General features: G+C 38.3%; 1 protein-coding gene across 3 annotated transcripts in view; it reads left to right on the top strand.

The window, feature by feature from the left end:
* The window catches only part of mia3 (MIA SH3 domain ER export factor 3), a 49,803-nt gene that overhangs the window by 14,809 nt on the left and 12,591 nt on the right, over positions 1-22,403 (top strand). For all 3 annotated transcript variants that reach the window (XM_062972395.1, XM_062972401.1, XM_062972402.1), the window contains 9 exons: positions 889-975; positions 2,670-5,523; positions 6,979-7,242; positions 8,627-8,769; positions 15,724-15,855; positions 19,165-19,186; positions 19,832-19,920; positions 21,186-21,263; positions 21,343-21,453. In XM_062972395.1, the coding sequence (XP_062828465.1) occupies positions 889-975; positions 2,670-5,523; positions 6,979-7,242; positions 8,627-8,769; positions 15,724-15,855; positions 19,165-19,186; positions 19,832-19,920; positions 21,186-21,263; positions 21,343-21,453 (3,780 nt within the window). The remainder of the gene's footprint in view (positions 1-888; positions 976-2,669; positions 5,524-6,978; positions 7,243-8,626; positions 8,770-15,723; positions 15,856-19,164; positions 19,187-19,831; positions 19,921-21,185; positions 21,264-21,342; positions 21,454-22,403) is intronic.

Raw genomic sequence — 22,403 nt, forward strand, 5'->3', positions numbered from 1 at the left:
TGAGTCAGAGTGAAGCCATGCATATTAGGGCAAAGAATACCAGCCTCACATATACACTGATGGTGTTTGACCTGGAAGTGACTGACTTCAGTCAAAATGTAGGGGAAAAAAATCTGTAAATGTTGTTTTTAAAAAGGGAGGCAAACTTATTTGTAGTTAATAGAAAAGGTATTCAAATAATCTTTCAGTATTGTACTGCCTTTATACAAACTCATGGTACAACCCCATTTTGAAATTTTGTGTACAATTATAGCCACTGAAACTTTAAAATTATATTGTACAGTGGGAAAAGTATAAGAGCAGTACAGTCAACAATTGAATTGCCATGTGTCATATAAGTACAGTAGAGTCTCACTTATCCAACATAAACGGGCCAGCAGAACGTTGGATAAGTGAATATGTTGGATAATAAGGAGGGAGTAAGGAAAAGCCTATTAAACATCAAATTAGATTATGATCTTACAAATTAAGCACCAAAACATCATGTTTAACAACAAATTTGACAGAAAAAGTAGTTCATTACGCAGTAATGTTATGCTGTAATTACTGTATTTACGAATTTAGCACCAAAATATCCTGATATATTGAAAACATTGACTACAAAAATGCGTTGGATAATCCAGAACGTTGGATAAGCGAGTGTTGGATAAGTGAGACTCTACTGTAGTTGCAGTCCAGTTTTTTGCCTTAAAAGAAAGAGTACCTCAAAGCTTTGTGGTAGAAATTAGTCCTATTAGGCATACCTCTGGATTTGATCCTGCTGGGTCAGCCTCTGGGAAGAGACTGTTCTCTGCTTCTGCAAAGTCCCTATTGCATAGCTGACTTTTTAAAAAAATCAGAAAGTTTTTCTTATATTGATCTTTCTCTCCCATTTTCCCTTCCTTACAGGTTGGAAATGAATTTGGATATTTTCCAAAGGACTTACTTGAAATAAAGCATATTTATACCCATGATGAGCTAGAATTGCCAACAGATGTAAGTTATTTGTATATTTGTTTTGATCTGTATACCGTTCTTTTGAAGGGTTTGGAAATATTATAGATGACTCTGTGTCTAAAAATAACAACCAGACATATACATGAACTGAAAAAAAAGCTGGCAAGGAAGGAGATAAAATTTGTTTAAATTACCTGTCTTATTTCTCAAACCAATTGATTGAGAACAATTATTTTCTCTATTTGGTGCAATGCTTCAGGAGAGAAAGCTTACTCATGTATCTTGTGACCTGTCAAGCTGAATGTAGTCTGCCAACCATTTATGAAAACTAGTGATTCATTAAACATTGTTTGTTCTGCACGAGCAGAACTTGTAATACAGGAGACCTGTCAAACGCTTACAGGCCACAGTGCAAGACTTTCTGAGTCATATTATACAGACATATGCTAAATGCTGTATTTGACTGCTTAGGGTGCAGTACTATGTACATTTTATTCATAAGCAAGTTCCATTGTAAGTCTAACTTCCCAGTAAGTGGAAGGTCTGTAGCTCAGTGGAAGAAAATAAGCTTTCCATGCAGAAGGCCGCAGGTGCAATCCTCAGTATCTCTTGAATTGTTTTGGAGTTGTTGCAGGTAAAAAAAAAATCCTGCATCTAACAAAGCAGGTATAGAAGCAAAACAAAGGAGCCTGTAGTAGAGCCTCTAACAGTTTAGACCAGAGCTTTCCAAACTATGTGTCAGTACATGTTAGTGTGTCAGCTGCAGTGCATAGTTATGTCACAGGAACATAACAAGAAATGGCAAAAATCTTACAAATCTTATAAATGAAAGATTTCCATGAGATATGTTGTATGCTGTATGCTTTTAACAGTTGCATTAAGAGGACACTGAAAGAGGCCTAGGGAAACACAGACTTGCAGTGTTGCAGCAGTGTATCTGCAGTAAACAATGCAATTTAGTTTGAGCTGTGAAAGAGCAGGATTCTAGCTTGTCCTGCTGTAGTTGTATGTTTGCCTACAGCTAGAAAAACAAATGGCAGCTGCTTCCAGAACCCTTTAATGGACATAGAGGAACAGCAAAACAAAGAGAAAAGGGGAGATGACGTAAGCTTGCATCACTCCCCAGCATGTTCAAAACAACACATAGCTCTATGAGTTTTACCACCAAAATGGGAATCATAAGAGAGTTATTGCTGGTTATAAAAAGGGAAAGTAATTCCTGAATGCATTTTGCAAGAAGCCTTCCAATGGTCTACAAGAGGACTGAAATATTATAGTATCCTTAATAAGGGTGACTTGCTTGTTCACTCCGCACATCCATTGCTGATAGCTTTGAATAAAAACATTGCTGAAACATATTGCAGTGTTGTTTTTTGTAATGTAGGAACCTACCTCTATTATTTTTATATTATTCTGCCTTCCTACCATTTTTTTCCTTAAAGGGGAGTAATCACCAAGAACACATTTGGTTCGTTAACTAGAATAATGTATGTATATCTATTATGCTAAGTTTGCTTTGCTCTCACATTAGGAGGCATAAATTTGCAGATTAAAACTTTTTGAAAATCTAGGATAGTTCATGTTTCCACTTTCTAACTAATAATTTAGTTACAGATTTTAATAGTAGAATAAAACAAATTTCATCTAAATTAAAAGAAAAATTAAGATGTGGCAATATTTTGTGGAAAAGCCGTTTTCTTTTAGTTACTGAAATTGACTTTATCTCCTTTCAGGAAACAGATTTCATTTGCTTTGATGGAGGCAAAGATGATTTTGATAATTATAATGTGGATGAGCTTTTAAAGCTATCAGAAAATATACTAGCTATTAATGATGATGAAAATGAGCTGGGAACTGAAAAGGAAGAAGAACCTGAAGGGATTGATCTGGAGAGTGATGGTTTTGAAGTAAGCTCCGAAGAGGAGAGTGAGGACCATGCCAAAATGGGTGAAAAAGACAATGTTCTACTTGATAATAAAAAGAATGTAGAGGAAACTCTTGATTCCAAGAGTGAAGACCTCATTGTAAATAGTGATACAGATAATTCTCAGGGAGACCAAAGTGCACATCAGCCTTTTGAAGAAATTCTGCAAGAAACATTAAAAGTGCCAAAACATGAAAGTGCCAAAAACTCTAACATATCTCAGGGAAAACCTAACCAATCAGTTTATGGAAGCAAAGATGATGGAGCTTACACACTTTTACGTCAAGATGTATCAGCGGACCTGAAAACAACATTTGGCTCAACTGCAGATGCCATTGTATCTGATGATGAGGCAACTGCTCTTGTTACCTCACTTGACGCTGATTTGGGGGAAGATATGGACACTGATTCTTATGAAACAGAGAAGCTAGAAAAACCAAAGCAGCAGCCAGAAGTCATTCCTTTACTGCCTTTTACAGAAGGAGAAATCAAATCTTTGGAAGATACAGAGTCTAAAAAGATGTCATCTGACTCAGAAACATCTGAGCTTGATAAGACTGGTAAAACTGCCACAAAATTAATTCATGAAAAAAAGGACAACTCTGGTTTATTGACACATTTAGGGGACAAATTTTTTGCAATTGTCAGTGGAGGTGAAAGAACAGTAGATGAAACTGAAAACAATAAGGTTGATTTCAAGGAACAAAATGGGGAGGAAGAGGAGGAGGAGGAGGAGGAAGAGGAAGAGGAGGAAGAAGATGAGTTAGCTAATTCAGAATTCTCATCAGAAGATGGTCCCCTAATGTCAGAACAGGATCTTATTACAAAGCAGAAACATAATGCATATACTGAAAACTCTAAGGAAAAAAAGGATACAACTCAGGATTATGAGGAAGATCACGCACAAACTGAGGAAAAACCTATTATGGGGGAAGAAGTGCACAGCACTTCTACACATAACTTTGATGCGTTTTCCAGTTATGGAGATGACCAACAATCTAAAGCATCAGTGGAAACAAATGCATTAAAGCCACTCCTAGATGACATCAAAGATGAACCAGAAGGCGTTTCGCTTCATAAGGTAAGGAAAGATGAGAAAACAGAAGAAGAGAGAAATGTGGATGATAGCTTGGAAAATGATACAAAACACAAAAACCTATGGGAAAAAACCGTAAAAAAGGATGAAGAGGATAAACAGCCATTGAACATTATACCAGATTTATTGGAAGAATCAAGAAATGGCTCTGAAAGCGATCTAGATAATGATGAGATCTTGGAAGGTGAAATAAATTCTGATAGCAAGCAAGATGAAGATTTTGAACTAAAACAAATATTTGGCAGTAAGAAACAAACCAATAATTCAACTGTGGAAAACACGTCCATAGAGAAAGATCCTGAAGTGCCTACCAGACAGTCTCAGCAAGAAACTGTAACACAAGATTCAGAAGACAGCGAAGAGGAAGAAGAGGAGGATGACCCTACAGGTAGCAAGAAGTCAACAAAGAAAGAGTATGTTTTGAAAGAATCCAAGACAGCAACACAACATACTAATGTTACTCCACAAAATATTGTTAAAAATGAAGCTGAACACTTGGACAAAGTTCCTGGAATGGATATGGGAATAGACAAATCTCCCACAGAAGAACTCCTGTCTCTGGAGCTAGAAGAAGAAGAAGAAGAAGATTTCATAGAAGAACCAGAAGAGGAGTTACTACAAGATGAAAATGCAGTTAGTGCAAAGTTGTCAAAAGAGAGACATACTGATGAACAAGGTTTCACTTTAGATGCTGAAAGCTCAGACCCCCTGCCACAAATGCCAGATGATGCTATTTCAAGAGCTGCTAATCCTGTTGATGAAATGGGAGAAGAAGCAAGTACAACATTTGAGCAGGCCAAGAAAGAAGTTGGCACAGGGGATTTTAATGAGGAATATGAAGAGGAAAAACAACAGGAAGCTGACAAAACAGCATTCTCTGAAGTAGAAAATTCTCTGGTTGAGAAGAGTAATGAAATAAAGAATAACCATGATGAAATAATGCCAATCAGTTTACACATATCTAAATTGGAAGACAAAGATGACTTTAATCAAACCAAGAAGCATCTTCCAAAAGATTTTTCACAGAACAGCCTTGAAGAGCTACAGATTTCAACGGAAGAGACAGAAGGTGAACATTCACATGGTCCTAAAAGTGACATGGAAAACACAAATGAAGCCATAGAGTCAAAATACAGTGAGTCCATTAGGCAGCTCATTATAATGAAAGAATTCCTTGATGAAAAACGTATTGCACGTATACAAAAGTTTGTTGGGGAAAAACATGTCTTCAGGATAGAATCTTTATTTCATGACATGCAGTTGGAGCTGCAACTTACTCAGAAACATGGTGACAACTATGAGAACACTGACAAAGCTTTAGACCAGATCCTCGAATCTTCTGAGTCTGACATTTTGGATGTTTTGAATAAGGCTTTAGATGAAAGGGAGGCAGAAAATAAAGAAGAAGTGATCAAAGAAATTGACTTGTTTGATGAGGAAGCTGCCTTAATGGATGATATTCAAGAGCTGATGTACTCTTTAAGGCAAAAATACTCTCCAGTTAGTGAGAGCACTCCACTTGCCTCCTTTCCAGAATCTAAGACAGATCCCAGTGAATCCACTACAGGTAAGAAGATTTTCAGGTTGCAATCCTGTACACACTTACCTGGAAGTAAATCTGATTGAGAGACTTAACTGCTGAGTAGATATAGGATCATGCAGTATACTGCATTGGTTATAGACTTTTGAAAAACCATATATCCCAGTCACTTAAACACATACTAAGTTGAAAGGGAATTTTAAGTGTTCAACTACTAGATTGGCATATGGGTCAAGGAAGCATTTTAACATAGTTGGTGGGCTCCAAGTCAAAATGAAATGATTAACTGATAACAGCTCTAAGAGTTAACCATACAAAAAGAACAGTAAAAGATCTTATGAAACTTCTAAGATGAAAAAAGTTGAAATGAGTTAAAGCTTTTATGATCTCTAGCCTACTTTGTCAAATACATGGACTCCATCCATGGAAACTTTGAAGCAAACGTTTTTGTGTGAAATATTTTGACTTCAGAAAAGATTATCATCCCTTGAGTCACATCTCAGGAGAAAGGCAGGATATAAATACTTAAATAAACAATTGCTCACAACTTTCACCCCAATTTTGAAAACATCAAGGTTACAATAGCATGTCTAAGAAAGTATGCTTAAGACTGACATTTCTGTAGAAGAAGCTGGCTACCTGGCATGCGTTTGACTACTGTGTTATTCCAGCATATTATACTTCAGTTGTACTCTCAGGCCTGGTTGTCAAGTAAGCCATCTGGTTAAATTCTAAGATGGTCAATCTGCACCTGATCTGTTTCTGAATGCATAATGGAATATGTCATTAAACATACCCTCCACACAAGAAACTAGAATAATAGAAAGCAGGTTGGACTAGAATATATTCTGCCCAACCGGTAGCTTCCTATTTAAAAGGAATTACATCCTACCCATATCCTGAAGTGGTGCAATCCAGGCATAAGCTTATCACTGCAGTAGGAACTTCTAAAGCTGTATTCAAATGCTTTCTATAAGGGCTTACTAGAAATGCAAGGAGGGAAATGTACTAGCCCTGTTCCCTAATCATCACCTTGCTGTCTTACAAAGTGATAAGTCTGGAGTGAACAGCCTCTCCAGAGGATTCTGAATTCTGATTTCACAGGATTCTAATCTTTATCAGCTACTTATAGTACAAATTTAAAATGTACACTCTATTTCTTCGACTTTGGAAGTCAGAGTGTACTTGTAAGTTTGTTGAAGTTAAGTTGGGCAGTTAAGTGAGTTGATATAAGATCATGTTACCTTAAGTTCCATGACTGAAGAAAGGGAAAATAAAAAAGTAATTTTAAAAAGTTAACAAAAGTCTTTGCAGTGCTTATTTTTACATCTTTTCACAAATGTGGTGCTGGTACTTTCTAGGTGTCATTGAAAGTAAACAGAAAGATGGATCTGAAGATGCATAATTTAGTTCAAGAAGTAGACAGGGTCCTGGTGATTACAGCCTAACTAAAATATATATGTATACTTATGTTCATTGTAGCTAATGGAAGACAAATTGACCATGACAGGCAACATGTACAAAGCCCTGATGAGGGAATAGATGAAAAACCTCCACTTGATGCAGATCATATGTCAATAAAGGAAATTCTGGATCAACCAAAAGAGGATGGGAACATTTTGGAAGGAAATGGAATTTTGGATGATACAGGGATTAAAGATCTATTTGACAATGACAAAAAAGAGCCAAATGTGGATATACCCCTTCAACCAGCTGGTTCAGGAACTGAGAAAGACTTCATGGCAGGTAAGTTTCTTGACACCTTTATTCTTCTTTAAGTGGTTTCTATGAAACAGGGGGGGGGGGGGGGAATCAAAGGACAGCATCCAATAGTGCACTTGTGGAAGCTGCTCCCATTAGCATTGTGCAGTGGCCTCATGTCCTTAGAATGTGTCTTCTGGGTTGGGAAACCCCCTGGAAAATATATTTAGAATATAAGAATTTTTCCTGAGAATTGTGAAGCACTTAATAGCCATTTTCACTGGCTTAACCCCAACATTAGCAAAAAACCCCCAAAAAAACCCCCCAAAAAACAAAAACCCATAAACAAACACACAAACAAAATCCCAACCAAAACCAATTATTTCTGAGGCCCACAGCATCTCTACCTTTTTGTGTTACAAAAACTGCCCCCTTACACATTTTTCATTTCCCTTCCACCCCATGTTGCCATTTTTGGAAAAGCTTTTTTGTAACAGAATGTCAAATTGAAGTTATTTCCTAGCTGATTTCATTTGCAAACCAAGATTTTTCTGGACTTGAAATGCCCGGAGGCCCAAGCTTATGCCAAAGTTGTTTCAGTGCATACTAAAAGGTAAAAGAAATCCAAAAAGATCTAAACAATTTCTAGTTAAAGTGGTGGTCCTAGGATCAGTGGTGGTCACTGGCAAGTGCTACCGGTAGTGGATTCAGAGGAGATAATGGGTGCAGCTACACTGTGGAATTACTGAAGTTGGACACCACTTTAACTATCATGGCTCAATGCTATGGAATCATGGAAGTTGTAATTTTTCAAGGACTTCAAACCTTCTCTGCCCAAGAATGCTGGTGCCTCACCAAACTACTAATCCTAAAACGCCATATCAGTGAGTCATGGCAGTTAAAATGTTGCCGGACTGCAATCATTCTACACAGTAGATGCACTCTTACTTCCCCAAAATTATTAATATTGTCAGATAACATGTTACATGTTAAAACATAAAACATGGCTTTTTAAATGGGCCTTTGACCCCAAGTAGGCTGAAATAGGTCCATATGAGGTTTGACTATGTACTCTGGCACTTTAGTTTATTAATTGATGGCAGCCAGTTTTATCTGCAAGTGTTTTGTGTTTTTAAAATTGATCAATTTTATTTTATGCAATGTTATGTCTGTTGGTAGTAGTTGTTGCTAAAATTGTATGTGTTATCGTTTTTATACTTATATAATGTTTTATGTTATATGCTGCACTCTGGAGTGCTTTTGTAAGCCACCCTAAGTCCTTTCCAGGAGATGGTGGCAAGATATTGTTGTTGTTGTTGTTGTTGTTACTACTACTACTACCACTACTACTACATTATTTAAGTGCACAAAACATTTCAAAAATAAAAGCAACTTGTCAAAATAATTTGTGAAACTTTGTTTTTAACAGAAGATCAGCTTGAAGTGAAGGAAAACATAATGGAGGAGGTTAACAGTCCACCTGAAAGAGATTCTGGTGCTCCATATATTCATGGCTCCTTAGTTGATGCAGTGCAGTTAGCAAAGGAAAATATACAACCGCTCACAGATATTGTAAGTATTTTATCTACTTTTGCATATAATGTTCTATATGTATATTAATTTCTAGCCATGCTTAATTTAAAAATCAAAAAATAATTGATTTTAAAATTGAGGTACTTTGAACTGTTTTAATTCTGTGTAGAAATCCCAACATGATTTTGGGGGGATTCACTCCCATGTTCGCATACCTAGAATTGCTCCCTTGAATGGCATGCCAAGCATATTTGTAATGGAATCCAAACTATCAGTAGCAAGTTCAGCTGAATTTAGTGGTACCTACTGCTATGCATGAAAGTCTTGAAGATTTCACCTTTTTGTTCAGATAATTTTTACCCAGACCTTTTAAAGTTCTAGGGGAACAAAGTAATGCATGATGACACAGTTGTGAACTTCAAAGCAGATCATGAAATGGTTATCCACATACATTAACTGCAGTCTTAAGTCAGATTTTGGTAGGCTCTTTAAGTAATATACATAGCTTACATTTAACAAGGCTGAATTGGCCTTAACAGATGTGTGCAGTTTGAATGCTGGCAACCCACCCCGCAACTATAGGCTTAGTAATCTCATCTTGCTGTATCTCCACCTTCTCTGCCGCTAAAGAGGAAGAAAAGCTTGTTATAGCTTGTGTTTAAAAGAGAATAGGTAGGAGAGGGGGGCTGTGGTTTTCTATGCATCTTCACTTACAAATGCCATCGGCACCCCCAAGGAGATCAGTGTTATGGGATTGTGGGATTTGCAGTGTAAAATTTATTAGGAAGGCCAACTCTTCCACAACTCCAATGCAGGATGCATTATTGTCTTTAAAAACTATACAGGCAGATGCCAAGTTACAAACAAGATAGGTTCTATCAGTTTGTTCTTAAGTTGCATTTGTATTTAAATCATAACAGGTACATTTTTAAAGTGTAACTCCAACCAAACACATATGTGTGTGTGTTTTGTATAGCAGAGGGAAGGGTTAACACCCCTGTGAAGTTTGTTTTGCGGTCTGTGTCTCTGTTCAGAAGATTTCAACTAACTTTAGAAAAAAAATAGTTTGTTGTAGAAATAATGATTGATGGTAAAACTTCAGTAGAGACACCTTTCCCCCATGATAATTCTTTCAGGAGTGAATTTCCCTTCCTAGGGGTAGATTTCTCTAACTTCTTGTTGTCTCACAATGTTCATAACTATGAGTTCTTTGTAAGTTGGATGCTCGTAATTCAGGGACTTAATTGCTCCCTATTGTCTGTGAGACACCAATATCTCTATTTTTATGTATTCAAACATTTAAAAGCATTGGCACAAGTGTGGAGAAACACATTACAATTGTGGGGTTCACAAGGCTAGTATTGAGAAACCGCTTAGTCCCAATGGTATGGGATTGTGGGATCTGTACCCCAAAACAGTTTGGAAGGCCAACACTTCTCTTCACCTTTTTTGTATAATCTATTACTCCATACAAGTCTTAAAAATCACACTCCCTGAGATTACTATCTATGAGATATCTGTACCTGTATTCTTATATATTAAAAATACCTTGGTCCAGGAGGATACTGTATGGCCCCCATATCCACAGGGCTGGTATCTGTGGTTTCATTTATCCACATCTGACATAATATATCCTCCTTAGGCTTAGTGTGACTCTTTAGTATTCTTGGGACGGAAAGTAGATTTCAATGGGATTCACTATATGTAGAGTCATAATGTACACCAGGCATGGGCAAACTTGGGCCCTACCGGCTATTGGGAATTGTGGGAGTTGAAGTCCAAAACACCTGGACGGCTCAAGTTTGCCCATGCCTGGTGTACACTGTAGAGTTAATGCTGTCTGACACCACTTTAACTGCCACGGCTTGAATCTCTGAGGTCATGAGAGCTGTATTGCTGTGAGTTTAACGGGCTGTATGGCCATGTTCCAGAAGCCTTCTCTCCTTACGTTTCACCCACATCTGTGGCAGGCATCCTCAGTTTGTGAGGTTTGCTGGAAACTAGGCAAGAGGGGTTTATATATCTGTAGAAGGTCGAAGGTGGAGTGTGAATGTGGTGACTGGTCACCTTGATTAGCATTGAATGAACTTGCAGCTTCAAAGCCTGACTTTTTCCTGCCTGAAGGAATCTTTTGTTGGGAGGTGTTAGCTAGCCCTGATTGTTTTATGCCTGAAATTCCTTTGTTTTTTGAGTGTTGTTCTTTATTTACTGTCCCGATTTAAGAGTTTTTTTTAAAATACTTGTAGCCAGCTTTTGTTCATTTTCATGGTTTCCTCCTTTCTGTTGAATTTATCCACATGCTTGTGGATTTTAATGGCTTCTCTGTGTAGTCTGACATGGTGGTTGTTAAGAGTGGTCCAGCATTTCTATGTTCTCAAATAATATGTGGTGCCCAGGTTGGTTCATCAAGTGCTCTGCTATGTCTGGACCACTCCAACCGGAGTTGCTTCTGGAGTGAGAGAATTGGCCGTCTGCAAGGACGTTACCCAGGGGAAGCCCGGATGTTTTTTTTGATGTTTTACCATCCTTGTGGGAGGCTTCTCTCATGTCCCCGCATGGAGCTGGAGCTGATAGAGGGAGCTCATCCGCGCTCTCCCCGGGTGGGATTCGAACCTGGCAGCCTTCAGGTCAGCAACCTTCAAGCCTTCAAGTCACAAGGCCTTATCCCCTAGGCCATCGGAGGCTCCAGCTTTGAAGCTGCAAGGCTGTTCAGTGCTAAACAAGCTGGCCAATTGCAACATTCACACTTGCCTCCAACAGACAAGAGTTCTTTCTCCCATTCCACAGATATATAAACCTCACTTGCCTAGTTTCCAATATACCTCACAACCTCTGAGGATGTCTGCCATAGATGTGAGCGAAACGTCTGGAACATGGCCACGCAGCCCGGAAAACTCACAGCAATCCAAGGCCTTGTAAAAGTAAAACTCCTATCCGTCCATAGCATTGAGCCAGGGCAAAGCCAAACTGCAGCCTCAGAAGCGCTGCGAGGGAATTACTCTTCCCCTTCCGGTCGGAAGCCGGCGCCGGGCTTTCCACTTCCGGTTTCCTCTCTAACCGCCTCTTCAAGATTATCGGCCCGGGTGGATGACGTCAACAGGGTCAGAGGAGGGAGGGGGGTCAGTGTGAGTTGACGTGTCCCTGAGGGAATCTCGAGGCAGGCGGGGGAAGGGCAGGAGCGAGAACAGCAGCAGCTGCGGCTCCGAAAGAGGCAAAGGGCAGAGCTCTCCCCTTCCCCCTCATGGAGCCCGCCACGCCTTCCAGCGGCCCCGGAGGCGCTCCCCCTTTGCTCCTGCGGCCGCTCTCCAAGGGCTACGCTTCCCTCACGGGCCGCTTCCTGCAGGTGAGGGAGGGGAGCGGGTGGGAGGGGAGCGGGGAGGTGGGCTTGGCCTTGTCCCCTCAGGAAGCCAGGCCCTGCTTCCCACCTGTACACACACACAGGTAATAGATAGCCCCCTTTAGTTCTCCTCAGTGACATTCAACTCATGCTGTGGAATTGAGAGTTGTAGTTTGGCGAGGCAGAGAAGGCCAAACACCAAAAACCTTGGGCCCTCCCTCCAAGTGTTTTGGACTTCAACTCCCACCATTCCTAACAGCCAGTAAAAGAACCCGTTTTATGCCACGTTGGCATAAATATACCAGTTTTTCATCAAAGTTGCTATTAGGGGTTAAAAAAGGTGCCGGGGCAGGGAGGATAATACCCTTTTTAAAAATGGAGAAACACCTCAAGGATCACCAGAAGGCATTATTCTTAAATGTTGACTAAATGTTTTCACAGTGTTGGCAAAAGTTTGGAGGGCACGTATGGCTTGTAGGCTGGACAATCTTTCTTTCATGCTATGGCAGTGGTTCTCAACCTGTAGGTCTCCAGATATTTTGGCTTTCAACTCTCAGAAATCCTAACAGCTGGTAAACTGGCTGGGATTTCTGGGGGTTGTAGGCTAAAACACCCGGGGGCGCACAGGTTTAGAACCACTGTGCTACGCAATTCTGAATCTAAGCCAAGGCAGTTAAAGTGCTGTCAAACTGCATTAATTCTACAGTGTTCCATTCACCCTTGGTGTCTCTCTCTCTAAAAACATATCGGGCATGGGCAAACTTTGGCTGGCAATTCCAAAAGTCCAAAACACCCAGACGACCAAAATTTGACCAAATTGTGAATTTTAATCTGTATTTTATCAGTGGGCTTTAACTCTGTACCTTGTTTCATGTCTTTCAATAGTGTTCTATCTCCTCATTTTAATGATGTTGTATCCCACCTTTCGTTGTTTTAAATCGTTTCCCAAATCCATATGCATTCTAACTTAAATGTAGAATTAATGAAGTTTGACTCCACTTTAATTGCCATGGCTCAAGGCTTTCAAATCTTGAGAGTTGTAGTTTTACAAGATCTTTATCCGACTCTGCCAAAACAATGCTGTTGCCTCACCCAAAACTACAACTCCCAGTATTCCATAACATTGAGCCATAGCAGTTAAAGCGGAGTCAAACTGCATTAATTCTATGGTGTAGATGCTGTGTCAGTTAGAAAATGAAATGGTGGCAGGAGACATCGGATTTTACCTCAGCGTGTTATTAGAGATTTCTTGGCCCCCTCCGCATTATTCCACAACATGCCATGGCTGTATATGTCGCTCCATTCACCTAAGGAAGATTTAGCAGACATTCAATACGATCTGCTGTTGCTGGTGAAGCAAGGGTGTTTCTCTGCTTTAAGAAACAAATGACCAAACCAATAAAAATATGTTGCCTGAAGTGCAGACATTCACAGCCACGACAAAGCTAGGTCTGATTTGGTGGATCTTGTTTGTCTTCTGTTCATGAACGTGGCAGATGCATATGAGGTCAGGTGGTTTTTAAGTGGTTGTTGTTTCAAATATTTTAATGAGTTTCTTATGAATAGGAATTCATGTCCATGTGCTTTCATGTCACCTGTAAGTTTATGGCTATCTTAAGGACTTCATAAGGTTTTCTTAAGCTGGAGATAGAGGTGATTTTGCCAGTCCCCTTTTCTAAAATATAACCTGGTATTTTTTGGTGGTCTCCTAATCAAGCACTAACTGCAGCTGTAGCTACTTAGCTTCATAAGATCAGACTGGATCAGATACTTTTAGAATATATAGTATATTAAAAGAACAGATTCTTGTATCAAGCAACGTGATTTTTCTGGGGCCACAATTCACTTTTTTCCTCAAAAAGTTTCCTCTAGAAGCAAGAAACCATATGATAATTGTAACAATATGGTATTACTGCCTGGCAATGCAAAAGTTATGTAGATATAGAGTTTTTCTTTTTGCATTGATAACACATTGTCGATCTGTCATGTTTAGGTAATTGTATTGTTGACTATTTGCAGTTAATGTACTGTAATTGCTGGGAGTGAAACAAGCTTGTGTAATCTATGTGTTTTGTAGAGTAGCCAGCTGTCAGGAATTCAACTACTTTCATAATAGTGCATGATTTAATTTTTTTAACGATAAAATGTTGAATATGAATATCAGATTGTTTTCTATATGTTTTTGAGCATAGGTAGACAGCATTAATTTTCATTCAAAGTTTAGAGATCTATTTTGTGTTTTGTCATTCTTATGTTCAAAGTAGTTAAAATAATTTATATGGAGGATGAATTTTTTTGGTGCCTATTATTTTTAACTTATTTTTATGAAGGAAATATTTCTTGTTGGAGGACAGGAGTGAAAGTAGCCTTTTCTCATGTGAAGTATATTGTAACTTTAATAGCCATTTGTTAGAGGACTTTCTTCTTTTTCATGAATTTTATTGTTCTCAAGTATTTAAAGTCATCAGCTAAGTGATAGTGGTTTTAGCAACAACATTATTTTCAGTTTTAAATTTTTTTAGTCCTAGTTACGACCTTTTATGAGAAAACATGGCTCACTGGAAAAGACTGGTAAGCTTGGCAAGGTAGAGGGCCGTAGGAAAAGATGAAGACTGTGTTACAGATTAATAATCAAGGAAGTCACAACTGCCCTGAGTATGCAAGATCCAAGCAGGGCTGTGGATAATAGGGTGACCTTTCATAGGATTGCCATAAGTTGAAGTTGACTTCATTTAACAACAGTGACCGTTAAAGCCATATGCAGCTAACGTCCTACATCCTTCGGGAAAAACTTTCTCTTAGTCCCAACACTATCACAAGCGTGTTTAATGAGGATGGGAAAGAGAGCCATTTCAGTGGTTCCTACCAGGCTTTTGAATCCCTCTCAAAGGAGGCTCAATTGATCTCTCTGTCCTTTCCTTTTGCCAGCAGACAAAGACCTTTTTATTCAAGCAGGCCTTTGGCTTATAGTTCATATGGCTATAAAAGAGCTTTTAATGGGGCAGTGATTTCATTTTTATATTTTCTACTATGTTTTAATTGTATATTCTATTATTTTAATCTTATGCTTTTTAACTGAGTTGTCATTTAATTGGGGTTTTAAAAACTTTTATATGAATACTTTTTAAAACTGATGTCCTTTTGATGTTTGTAAGCCACCTTGGAGCTTGCATAAGGAGTAAGGTGCGGTATTAATTAAACAAACAAACAAAACAATAACAATAATTCATTTTTAAGTTTTAGCTGAGGAATTTTTTAAAATAACCTTAAAATTTATAAATTAACAAGGAAAGCCAGTAAATTTTAACTTTCTGTATTTTATCTTGTAGTTATAATTTTAAAAAGAAAACTATGTATGTGTAGATAGAAATGGTGGGAAAAAACAATTTTCCTAAGAAAATTCAGATCAGATGAAAATAGCTTGAAATCGCTGGTTCTTCTTAAGTTAGCTTTTATTTCAGAATGAGTAATCTCTTGTTGATTCTGCTGAAATCTGTGTCAATATTCTTTTTTTACAAGTATTTTATAGCTTCTGCATTTGTGGAGCAAGGCTACCAATCACAGAGAGCACCGTTGAGAATAGACCTTGCTGAACTCTCAAAGAATGAACTTTCAGAGAAATTGTCCATATTTTAAAAATGTGTTCTTTGTTGTAGCTGATGTCAACTTTACCTGAAGACATGCAACCTGGTCCTGACTTTCATGGACTTCCTTGGGAGCCCATTATTATCACTGCCCTTGTGGGAATGGCTACACTTGCTATTTTCTTCTGGAGAACTTGCCTATCCGTAAGTATACTTTCTATTCTGATATATTTTTCTTGTTAGTCTTACATTGATAATTACATCTTTATAGATCAGTTGGTGTCATATATATAAAAGGATAAAGTTGTTTGCACAGTGACTATAACAACAAAACTAAACGTCCCAGAAATACAACACTTGGCAACACAATGCAAAAGCCTTGCCTCCCGGTTATAACAACACAACCACACCACAAAACCACAATCCGGACCCACAAAACTCACAACAACGCATAATGACTATAACAACACAACTAAACGCCCCAGAAATACAATCACACCACAAAACCACAATCCGGACCCACAAGACTCACAACAACGCATCGTGACTATAACAACACAACTAAACGCCCCAGAAATACGAAACTTGGCACACAACTAAATGCCCCAGAAATACAAAACTTGATAACACAACGCAAAAGCCTTGCCTCCCGGTTGTAACAACACAACCACACCACAAAACCACAATCCGGACCTTCCTTCCGGACCTTCCAACCTTCATGACCACTACAGCAACAATAATAATAAACACCTACACAGGCAAAACAAAAAAAAGATTATTGTACCACAATAAAAATATAAACCGCACTCAGCAGAGTCAGACATCACGATTAACAACAAATCAAAGACAACAGGGATCTCAAGCAATTATCAATCAGCACAAAAATTGAAGAAGGTAACAGACTTCAAATACTACTACTAATGTGAGTATAAAGAAGGGTGGAGGTCACAGCATAAATACAACCTAATGTAGACTGACCAACACCACCAGAGTAAGCCACAGCAATGCGTGGCCGGGCACAGCTAATATCTTTATAGAATAAGTGACTAATCACATAGCTATGTTCATACAAATGTTTTAATTACGGGACTTCCTAAAAGGCAGCGAGGTAGAGTTTACGTCTGTCCCATTTTTCTGAAAACTGCCATGTTGACACAGATTTTTTTGATTTGGGGCTGTAGTTCTTAGATCAGATATTCAGTGACAACACATTATAATTACAAATATGTATCTTCATTTAATACCTTGAGTAAGGTTTGAATACCTTCAGTTTTGCTGACAACAGTTTGCATTTCTGGAATAAAAAGAGAAATTGCAGTGAGGGTTAAAATCTGTGACATAATTATTTTTGTATTAAGACTTAAATTAGCCTTCCAAAATAATTTTCTTCAAATGTTTTAGAATGCAACCGCCATCATTTCCACCCAGTATGGGTAGCAATCAGGGATTGTAGGAATGGTCTAGCACAGGGGTCCCCAAACTAAGGCCCGGGGACCACATGCGGCCCATTGAAGCCATTTATCCGGCCCCCGCAGCGGCGGCTGCCTCCTCTTCCACCGAGGAAGGTGCGTGCATCACAAGGGAGGAGGGAAAGGCACACGCCTTTCCCACCTCCTCCCTCGCCTGGTGTGCACCTTGCAAAGCTTTGCTTGTTTATAATGGTATTTTAATTATTATTTAGTTAATTATTAATTATTAAGGGGTGCTTTGCAGTATTTTTGGTGCACAAAGGCAGAAGGGGTTGGACTAAATGGCCCAAGGGGTCTCTTCCAACCCTCTTTACTATTATTATTATTATTATTATTATTATTATTGACAGAGGGACATAGTATAACACAGCAAACGAGATATATATGCTGGATTTTGTATCACAAAATCACAAGTCTAACACTTCCCAAGCATTTAGGACTGGGTGATTTATTATTATTATTATTATTATTATTATTATTATTATTATTATTATTATTAACAACAACATTGAGGCTGGGAGACCATCTTTCAGGGGTACTTTGTTTGTGCTTTTGGTGCACAAAGGCAGAAGGGGGTTGGACTAAATGGCCCAAGGGGTCTCTTCCAACCCTCTTTATTATTTTTATTATGATTATTATTAACATTGAGGCTGTATTTGTTCCCGTTTTTTTTTTTTTACTTCAAAATAAGATATGTGCATGGGAATTTGTTCATAGTTTTTTTTAAAAAAAAAATGATAGTCTGGCCCTCCAACGGTATGAGGGACCATGAACTGTTCCCCTGTTTAAAAAGTTTGGAGACCCTTGGTCTAGCATATCTGGGGATGGCTGATTTTAGACTAATTTGAATTTTAAATGTAATCAAGGTGATGTCAGGGTATGCAGACCATTGGTAATAACATTTGGCAGTATTATATTGAGTGCACTGTAGAAGCTAAACAAATCCTACTTATTTGTTATTTGATAAACAAATTGGTTTATTTTGGAAGAGTTGGAATATTTCCAGTTGATGTGTAATAACCAGGATTATTTTAGCACACACTTTTAAGTTGCTTAGTCTGAAAGAACAGAAACAATACTCTGAACTTTATTTCTTCAGCTAGTTTTCTGTTACTTGTTTAACATGCCAGTCCTTCTCAAACTTTGGTAAAAGCTATAACTCAATGGAAAAGCAAATTATTTGTATACGGAAGGACTCAAATCAGCCTTTGATATCTGACACCTTCTTGGAAGTCCCTCAGCCTGAAACGTAGAAGAGTCAGGATCAACAACTGTATTGTGCTGTATGAAGCAATGATGACATGGTAGCTTTCTATATTCCTTATTCTGTATTATTTCTGCATATAGATAAATATAAATTGATGTACTTCTAAATTTGTTTAAATTTAAATTTGTGTTTCAATGCTGTAAGATTGCTCAATAGATCTGCTTAGAACTGCTTTCAGAATGGATTTTGGATCCTATTAGATAATTTTAATAATGGTTTAGAAAATATTTTATCTTATCAGAAAACAAAAAATGGCATCACTTTAAACATAACGACAAAAGTGGCCCATCTACTATTTATACAGCAAATGAGTAACAAAAAGGTTTAAAGATGTAGTGATGTGCTAAAAGACACGTATGTATTTTATCACTGAAGGCACTTGTATTGATATTACCAGAAGTTAATAACAAATAAATATGATAGGCAGCAAAACTGTAGTAGAATTATTGATTTGACAGACACAATTTTTTATTTCTGTTTGGAAGGGTAGTTGAATTAATTCTATCTCCACAGAGGCTGAGTAAATAAACCTTTGCCCTCCTTTTGAAGTAGGACATTGACCTAAGAAGCTTTTATTAGAATTTGCTTTAAGCTTGCTTGTATAATGTCACTTGATGCCTGCATTGGAAGCAGTACATGTTTTGATATGTCTATAAAGCACAGCCAAAGAAATGGTTTAGTGACTAATTTTTTCTGCTCATTTTTAGACAGTATTAATAAACTGACCTAAACTTTCATATAATACTGCATTTTTATTGTTTCCCGTTTGGTTTTTAGGTTAAAAGTCGATTGTATCAAGGTATGACTTATTTGGTCCACTTACTTTGAATAGGTTTGAGAGAAATGCTTGCTTAATATTTTAGAGCACTTAATGATACAGATTGTTCTGATATTATAAGAAAACATTTTAGTACTTCTGGAAATGTCGTGTATATTGTGGGCAAGATGAGGGCTGGAATGCAGAGACCCCCTATGCTTATCTCTTTTGCCCCCTGCACACAAGGGACTCTAATGCCTGACTATCATGTTGTACTCTGTCACATGCTTTTTGAGAGTATTCCCCAGGCTACAATGGAAAGAGGAAGCTTAAAGGCCTTTGAGTTGGATATTACCTATCTGCTCACTCTTTCCAAGGCATATCCTGAATATTGTATCCTTTCACTGAAATGTTTATATATCAGCTTTCAGTGTGAGGAGCATCTTATTGTGCTCTAGATCACAAAGTGCCTTTTGTACTGCATACTTTGTCACTGAGACATACACACCAGAGCTGGCAACATGGGCTTAGGAATGTATCCATGTATCCATTTACTTGTGGTGGATGTCACTGCTGGGGAATCTCACTACAAATTCTTCATTTGCACTTGTAATTCATAAGAGTTATTAAAGTAGTCAGGTTCTGCAGGAAATTATTCATGTTTGTAACTGTTTTTATTTTTTCAAGTGACAGAAAAACAACTTGTCGAAAAAATTAAGACCCTTCTCAAGGAAAAGACAGAAATCTTGGAGAAGATGTCAGAATATGAACAAAAGGTATTGCACTATTTGCATATCATTGCCTTCAGCAATTAAACAGTTGACATCATTGCTTGCATAATCTAAAATGTGTATGTTGTCTATATCCTTCCCATAGTAGTTTGAGGGGGAGATTTTAAGTTGCAACACTGAAAATTAAATTATAATGTTGTTTAACATCTATATGCGACCACTTGCTCAGCTGGTCCGAGATTTCGGGCTCGAGTGTTATCAATATGCTGACGACACTCAGCTTGTGTTAAAGATGGAGGGCCGACCGGAGTCTGTACCCGACAGTTTTCATCAGTGCCTCGAGGCCATTATTGGATGGTTGCGTTCCAGTAGGTTGAGGGTGAATCCTGCAAAGACGGAGATCCTATGGCTGGGCCGACCGGGCAGTGGGGATATCCAGTTGCCAACCCTGGATGGCGAAGTGCTACGCCCGTCTCTACTGGTAAAGAGTCTGGGAGTCCTCTTGGACCCTTCATTGACGATGGAGGCCCAGGTCTCCGCCGTTACCAAAACTGCCTTTTTTCATCTTCGGCAGGCTAGACAGCTAGCCCCCTATCTGTCTAGGGACAACCTGGCTACGGTGATCCAGGCTACAGTCATCTCGAGACTGGATTACTGTAACGCCCTTTACATTGGCCTTCCTGTGTCGGTGATCCGGAAGCTCAAATTGGTGCAAAATGCAGTTGCCCGGCTCCTTGCCGGAATCCCGATAAGATGCCACATAACACCAATCTTACGGCAGCTGCACTGGTTACCTATTGAGCACTGGATCACTTTTAAAGTGATGGTGCTTACCTTCAAGGCCTTACATGGTCTAGGGCCAATGTACCTGAGGGACTGCTTCACTCCCTACAAACCCCAGAGATCCCTCCGTTCTGAGGACCAAGACCTACTGGAAGTCCCCAGTTTTAAGACTTTGCATCTAACTGCAACTAGACGCAGAGCCTTTTCAGTAGTGGCGCCATCGCTCTGGAACACCTTGCTACCTGAAGTTCGTGCCTTGCGAGACTTGTTGGCCTTCCGCAGGGCATGTAAGACACATCTGTTTCGACAGGCTTTTGAGTTCTGTTGTTGATGTTTTAAAAGGTGCTTTTAGGATGTTTTAAGATGTTTTTAAAGATGTTTTAAAGATGTTTTGTAAATTGTTGATTTTAGCCGGTTCTTGTAAGCCGCTCCGAGCCCTAGGGGAGTGGCGGCATATAAGTTTGAAAAATAAATAAATAAGTAGCACCTAATATGTTTACTTCTTTTCATGTTTCCTTTTTAACCAGATAAAGGAGGCAAAGGAATCTGTGAAAGAGGCTCAGAAGCAAAACACAAATCTCTCAGATGAAGCTGCAGGACTTAAGGTATTGAAATAAGGATTCTCCCTCCCTCAGATACATTAAGATATTTTTTAAATTAACTTCTTGCTATTACCTGTCATAGGATACAGTTAAGGGGCTTCAAGAAACAAATCATCTTCTAGATGATAGAGTGAAAAACTTAAACACCACAATAGAAATGGAGAGAGAGCACAATGCAAGAAAACAAGAACAAGTAAGCACTTTTTTTATTTGCTACTAGTAATTTATAATTTAAAGAGCCACTCGTTTATTTCTCAGAGGAAAACACTATCTTTGTGTTTCCTTATTCTTCTAAAAATAAAACTGCAGACCTTTTCCAGATTTTACTTTGCTGTGTGACAGAGTTCATAGTAAATTTGTAGGTCTAAATCTAGGTGGGCCTTGATAACATAAAGATACCAGATCCTTTCTGATTTGGGGTGCTAAGTAGGACTGTTACTGGTTGTACTTGGATAGGAGATTACTATATTTCAAAGAAAGGGAGAGGCAAAACCACCTCTGTACATATCTTGCTTAAGAAAACCCTGTGAAATTCATGGGGTTGCCATAAGTTGACAAGTGACTTATGCGCATATATACATTCTGTGATTTGCTAATTTATTGTGTATATATTGGTAATTTTTCAGTGTTTACTGCAAAAGTATCATATAAATACTTTCTATGCAGAGTGCAAGAGTGTGAAGATACGCTGTTCCTAAACATAGTGATAATATTCATATTGTGACAGATTTTGCCTTAGTGCAAGATTATTTGATGGTTTGCTATCAGCACATTGTCAATTTTTAATTGAGATTTATGCCACTACATAATTGTTATGTAAGTACTTCTATTATGTCCGTATATCAAAAAAAATTTCTAATGCAAGTTGTAGGTTTTTGTGGATTCAAGAAACTATGAAGTCTCCCCAAAGATTTTTTAAAATTTGGGCAGTCCCAGCTGGGCAATTGCTGCCGCAGTACTTCAGTATTTAGAGTACTCTAAATAACTTACCTTGTGCATTACCACAGTGCTTTAAAGCAGGCTGATATTAGCTTCATGTTTTGGAGAAATGATAAAAGAGCTGGATCGTGCTTATCTATGATGACTTCGGAGTGTGCTGCTAAAGCAGGATGAATCTGACAATTCCCATCTTGTTCTGCAGCT

This window comes from Anolis carolinensis, chromosome 1 (assembly GCF_035594765.1).
Source record: "Anolis carolinensis isolate JA03-04 chromosome 1, rAnoCar3.1.pri, whole genome shotgun sequence".
NCBI classification, from domain to species: domain Eukaryota; kingdom Metazoa; phylum Chordata; class Lepidosauria; order Squamata; family Dactyloidae; genus Anolis; species Anolis carolinensis.